Genomic DNA, 6,869 nt, shown 5'->3' with positions numbered 1-6,869 from the left:
GTCCATCATTAGAGCTGTTTATTATTCAGAGATCACAGGAGCGCTGCGCCGTGAGCTCCGAGCTGAAGTCAAGAGACAGAAACAGAGAACGGCGAGGAAGAAATTAAACGGGGGCATTTGTGGTGAGGAGGAAATAGGAAAAAGGAGATGGGGAGAAAAGAGAAAAGAGGGGAGCTGTAGCCACAGACAGATGAAAGACCATGACACGCGCACTCTCAAAACACACTCAGACAGTGAATTTTCCACTAGCTCTACATGGATCTTCATTATGCATGCAGTAGTTAAGTGTGTGGCCAGCGGTTTAGTTTAGTGAGCTACACACACACACACACACACACACACACACTAATAGAACCTTCAGTGCTCTTGACATGAAATTTCCACTGAGTTTAAGTTACCAGTTTATTGCTGGGACATAGCGGGATCAGAAGGTCAGTCTAGACTCACACTGTGACACAGCCACCCTTAATAAACTATCCACTAACTGAAACACCGGCAAATATGAATAAACATGTAGTCCAAACTGGTACAGAGGTAGAAGAAGAACCAGGCATGCTGACAAAAGCATTTAGCTCAAATCATCGCTAATATAGCATCAAAGAGAGTGATGCAGTCCTAAAACCCGTAAATGAGTTCGCATTTTTGTCCCTCCGGTTCCCTCGCCTCAAAGTCAGTGTTTATTTTGGTTAGATACCCTGAAATAGGGTCTGTGGTTAACACAAGCTTAATACATGTTTCAAGATTTGTTTTACGACATAAAATACATCAGTAAATACCCCACTTGTGAATTTGGAAGCGCTTACGTGTTTAAAAAGGCGGTTGCTAACAAGTGGCTGAATGAGAGCACATTTAAAGTTTAGTGCTGGTGACGCAGAAGTGCTGTGCTGAAGTATATCTTGCTGAACAAAATGTGCAAGTATCATTTGCTAGAGAGCTTATTTTTTGCAAAAATCCAAAATGTGTCATGGTGCACCATATTGTTAAGGTTGTACTTTTAAAAAGATGTAACACTGATCTTTCAATATTTATTTATGTAACTTTTCATCCTGCGTAGTACAGAGGTTGGTAAAGGTACGTTTGAACACAGGAACTATAACCAGAGAGGTATTTAGATTCGGTCAAATATAAATCATAAAAAGGACTTGTGGTTCTTTATTTATCCAAAACACTCCAAACACTCCAAACGTACCAGGTTATCTGTAACAGCACACCTGGAGACAAAAGATCATTGATAAGAATCCAGCAGTCAAACAGCCCTGGCTTGCCTCCTGTCTTACAAACCGGCTTATCGTATTAAGATCTGTGACTGGATAAAGTAACTGTAATTATACCGAACTGATGAAACATGTAATGTCCCAACTGTCATGCTCAAATGTTTCCGACCAACAGTTGTTGTTTCACCCTGATGTGGAACTATGTGACCAGCATGATCTATTTCTTTGCTTGGTGAAGTGAAGTTTTCCCAGCAGAGCTTTACGCTGTAACTGTAAACCTCTGTTCAGCCGTCAGGACCAAACCAGCCCCACAGAGGACTGATATCAGTGTTTCTTTCCACTGAAGCTGCCACAGCCAACATTTGTGCTTGTTTTCATTATTTCTTAAAAATAAATTTTTTCCCCACTGTATTTCAGTATTGTCAGTATGGAAAAACCTCTCCAATGTCGTGAACATCACAGGAAGCCACATGATCTGTGTAGCACAATTCAGTCTTCTGAAGTATTCTTATTGAATAGCAGCAAGCATATTATTTAAATGTGTAACTCCATTCGTCTTTGTGTGCCATTTTTGGATAAATGTCAAAGGCTGGTTTTTGTATAGTCTTTTTCTCAGGGATAATGTGTCATATTTAGATGTTGTGCAATGCAACACAGTGACAAAAGAGGCTCTGACTGTTCAACCATCAAATCACTTTGTGTGGTGTTAACCTGAGACTTTAGTACAGTTACTATATAATAGAGACACCATTGTCAAGAAGATTGCGTAATCATGCAATATGTGTCACGTCACCCATAAGTTTCTGAGGCAGGCTTAAAGTTTGGGTTTGGTTTTACTGCTCACTTTGTCATCTTTAGTTACTTTTTTGTTGGTTAATTTGAATAAAACAGGAGGAAGTCTGGATGCAGCTGTCATTCAAATATAGTTCTGTTTAAGTTAATATTTTCTTAAAGCTGAACTAATCTATATTTTCATATTAACAATGAATCAGCTGAATACTTGTAATGTTAAAGGAGTCACTCGTAGGGATGAACCATTGACAGTATATAATGGACAGATGTTTGGGAAGTGAAGTCAACAAATTAGTGTCTTAAACCTGCATTCTGTGTAATGGTCAGCAGGGGGCAGCTCCATTGGCTGCAATAATACACTGATACCGTTCACTTTTATGGAGAATGGTTTGTTTAGGTTCACTGTGTGTCTGTTTGATTGAGAATATGTCAATGTTGTGTTTACTGCTTGTAGTGCCACCACCAAGTGGCCAAAGATCTATTCATTAAGCTGTAATACGATTATGACTCTTAGAAAGAAGTTAACTTTGGAGAGACACATACCTTGGGGGAGAAATGTGTTGATACATTTTTATTTGGTATTCTGAGAGAAAAGTCAAGGCCCTTATGAATGGAGTGGCATCCGAAGGCCATTTGTGGTAGTGAATATAAAATGCACTTTCTGCTTTTGACTGCGTCCAAGGTTGTGGCCACTGTTTTAATAGTTTCATTTGATTGATTCCAGTGCAGCAATAGACTTTATGGTAAGATTGTTTAATTTTAAACTTTAACATATACTACAGCACTGATAATGGCCAACTTCAAGCTCAGGACAAAATTGTATCGTATGCAGTATCTGTTCACACAACCAGCTCTGTTGATTTTGATTGTTTGAATGTGTCTGTGTCTTTAGCAGCGATGTCCTGATATCAGGGATGATCCAGGGCATATTTTAATGGATCAGCGGCTGAACAAAATCTGATCCCTTCTGTACTGTTTAGTTTATGTTGTCCGCCTCAGCCAGCTGGTGTTGCAGCACTTCAAATGTCAAACAATCCTGATTGGACTGTTTTTGTAGTCCCTCGTCTTCTCTCTAGCAGGTAGCCAGGAGTTGCATTCGGAAACTTTCAGTCATATCATGATAACTTTAAATCAGTGGTTGCCAAATGGTGTGATGTGGAATTTTCTACGACTATACATTCATATTACAATATAAAACTACAAAAAGTCATGAGTTCATTTTGAATTTGTTATATCAGCACTTTTCAAATAAAGTCTTAATTTATATGGGCTAGTTAAAGCTCCAGTGTGTAACATTTAGAATACTTTATTGGCAGAAATGGAATATAATATTCGTAGGTATGTTTTCATTAGTGTATAATCACCTGAATATACAAACCAAACACTGACTCTTGATAGGGGTGTTTGCTTTTCGCATCCACCGTAGTTTCTGCAACTACACCATTAGATGCCACTAAATCATACACACTGGACCTTTAATAGATGTATCATGAGAAATAGTGTGTCTACTTCTCTTTGGCATTAGTAAATAAAAATGTTTGAGTGATAAAAGTGATAACACATGTTATAGAGGCTATTTTGCACAAATATGAATACAGGTGTGACTTGAGATTCTGGCCTGCCTTTTAGTGTGCCTTGGGCACAAAACATTTGAAAAGCCCTGGCTTTAATTATAGCTTATCAACTTTATAGTTTTGAATCAGGACATTCAGTATTTGGATCAAGTAGCTCATGAAAAATAAGGTGTGCCGAGTTTAGAAGGCTACAGCTTATTATTATTTCACTGTGGCAGATACATATTTAATCAATATGTAGGTATACAGAGGTATTGGAGCGAACCCAGTATTTAAGGATTTGGATTGAGGCCCAAAAAACTCGATTGGGACATCCCCCGGACTTCGTCTGAACTTTAAATGCCGCCTTTTTGTTCTTTTCTCTTCTGTTTCGTCAGGACATTTATTTAAAAAACATCCAAAGTCAAATCTGTTGTCTTTTCTTTTCTTCTCCTTTTTCCTCACTGTACTCTCCTGTATGTCCTCTGTACCTCCCAGACATATATAGTGCAAATCAAACCTAGGCCACACACACACATACACACACGAATGCACGCACTTACACACATACACTTCCCCCTTAGGGCACAGGCTGCTGGCAGCACACACACAAACACACATCTGGTATCAGTCTGAGCAAAGCTCTGTTTATCCCAGTAAATGGACTCAGATCTGACTGACCAGTCTAGGTGTCTTCTGTATGGACTCCGTCTTTAAGTTCCTCTTCATCACTGCTCTTCAAAGCTGACAGCTTACATATACGAGCAGTGAAGTTCAGTATGTTTTACAAGCATGGTTTTTGTGCGTGTGTGTTTCTAATGAGAGAGCACAGAGAGAGTATGTAATGCGAAAGCAGAGCATTTCTAGTTCATCTGGAAGTTTTACAAGAAGCTTTGATTTTACTTGTGTGTATGCAGAACTGAGTGTGGGATTGACAGGAAGCAACAAAAAGAGAACTCATTAGGCCATTATGGTCTGTGTTTTAAGGCCTATATTTATCAAAGTCCCAAGCATTAGACTTAAGAATGCTCTAAAGGGCCGATTCAGGATTAAGAAAGTTCTTTGCTTCAAGTGAATATACATTAGATACATTTATCAAGAGACCCAATCAGGCAAAAGAATTTGTCTTTCTTTCCACTCACTGTTTGTTCCTTTAAAACATCTGTTTTCTCAGTGATATAGTATTGTGCAATTTATTTATAGTTTTTATGTTTTTATGAACTATTTACTACCTACCCTATCAAGTGACACATGAAATTAATATATAAATATAAGGTATATAAGGTATGTCAGAGAAAACAGAAAATTAGGGGAATTTAGAACCACAACAGGAAGTGCAGACAATAAAGATATATGGGCAGTGTGGCAGCTATCTGTTCACTTTCTGTTTTTACAACCGAGATTTGAATAAAAGAAAATAAATATTAGTGCAGTGAAAGTGTGTTTGGACATTACAGCTTACAAGGAAGCAGCAACTGCAAATATTCCCCCAAATTATTCAAATTGCATCAAAAATGTACTGCGTATTCCAAAACATGTCTGTCAGTGAACGTTAATAGATAGCTTTCACCATTCAGTAGAAGTAAAAGTGACAGATTTTTAATTGTAGCTTTCACTTAAGTCCAAATTTTCACTTTTCACTCTGCAGTTTGACAGATAATGAAGGAAAGGAAAGGACATTTCAGACAATTTCTTACTCCACCTTTAATGTTCAATCATGTTGGCAAATATAATGTAGCAACTGACAATATAATAAGTTTTCAAATCATTGCAAAATAATAATTACAATAAAAGGTACCAAAGTTAATTATTTAAATATGAATCTTACCAATTCATTCAATAGCTGGTGGGTGTATTATACTTCTGTGGTTATTGTTATTAACCTTATTGTCATATTGTTGAAGAATAAACCAGCTGTTTGTCTCACACTAAAGTCTCGCTGCAGCTACATTTCATTAAAGGAAACCTGTGGAGTTTTCTCATAAATAAACAATTCTTGTTACATTCAGTGTTTCTCACTAAAACACAGTTTGTGTCCTTGAGGTCTAACAAATGTGTTGAATATATTCGCTTTCCACATTGCTAAGATGTAGTCTCACACATCTCTGTCTGATAAGATTTAGTTCTTCTATAACTGTCTCTGCTGTACATTGGCCGGTTGAAGAGTGTGAAACCTATAAACAGTCTATTCTTATACACTCATTGGGCTGCAGACATTTGATAATAAAACATAAAAAAAACATATTAGAGACTTATAATTCTAATTTCTTGCCGCAGATCAGTAAGCCAGCAGCAAAATAATCTGTCGATGCACTATTAAATTCTTTCTTTTCGTTTTTAGATTTGGAATTCATAGCTAGCCTAGCAAGGGAGAAGAGTAGCCACCGCTACTGAGGTTTATAAAAATAGGTCAGGTCACGTAACATTTGATTATTGATAAATTATTCATGAAACGTTAAAACATTTTCTAAAATTCTGTGTATAATGGATAAATTACAACTGGGTAAAAATCACTTTAAGCCCACAGGGAGCCTCTGCAGAGGGGCCTATAGAGCCACAGGTTGCTTTACCCTGGGCTAACCTATAGTCAGTAAAATAATAGTGAAATTAAAATATTCCCTGTTTTTCTGGGGACCTCCTGAAACACCATCAAGGACCCCTGGGGGTCCCTGGACCCTGGGTCGAGAACCACTGGCCTAGGAGACCAATCATTTACTTCAACATCAAGTTTTTAGCCTGAGCAAAATCAAAGCAAAATGGAAGCCACATTCAGTTTCACAGAAACACAAATTCATTGTAAATAAACCCCGAACCAATTTAAACATCTGAGACATTCTAAAATAAAAATGAGCAAGGGAGATGGAGTGAGACTCTTCACTGGTGCTTTCAGCTGGTCTGCTCTGCTTCCAAGGCTGCTCAGTATGGTTTCTTCTGCTCAGAACACACACACACACATATGCAGACAGAGAGATTAAATATTGGTTTCCATTGATGGTGATTGTTAAATCAAAAGATAAAGAACAACAGTTCATATAATCTTACCTGCACTGATTGTTTTCTTGCTGTGGATAGAATAAATGATAACAATCAATCAACACTTTATATGTCAAAGGGAAATAATGAACATTGATTTGCATCTGTTATTTGTCTGCACTGCACATGACGCCATTGTTGTACTGAGAGTGATACCTCTAATGAACCCTTCTTGTACATTCTTTAATGTTCCTTTCAAGGTACCGTGTTTAAATCAAAATGGACAGCACTTAAAGAACGCCTTTCTAGTCTTCCTAGCACTCAAACCATTTTACAC

General features: G+C 37.6%; 1 protein-coding gene across 1 annotated transcript in view; it reads right to left on the bottom strand.

The window, feature by feature from the left end:
- Positions 1–5,245: 5,245 nt before the first annotated feature.
- The window catches only part of dhrs13b.2 (dehydrogenase/reductase (SDR family) member 13b.2), a 4,914-nt gene continuing 3,290 nt past the window's right edge, over positions 5,246–6,869 (bottom strand). The window contains exons 7-8 of the mRNA XM_035679601.1: positions 6,602–6,621; positions 5,246–6,490 (exon numbers count right to left, since the gene is read on the bottom strand). Coding sequence (XP_035535494.1) covers positions 6,476–6,490; positions 6,602–6,621 — 35 coding nt within the window. The 3' untranslated portion in view covers positions 5,246–6,475. The remainder of the gene's footprint in view (positions 6,491–6,601; positions 6,622–6,869) is intronic.

This window comes from Morone saxatilis, unplaced genomic scaffold (genome assembly GCF_004916995.1).
Source record: "Morone saxatilis isolate NCDOM2014 unplaced genomic scaffold, NCSU_SB_2.0 Contig8, whole genome shotgun sequence".
Taxonomy (NCBI): domain Eukaryota; kingdom Metazoa; phylum Chordata; class Actinopteri; family Moronidae; genus Morone; species Morone saxatilis.
The sequence above is the reverse complement of the archived record's forward strand: the minus strand, read 5'-3'. Positions and strand labels throughout refer to the sequence as shown.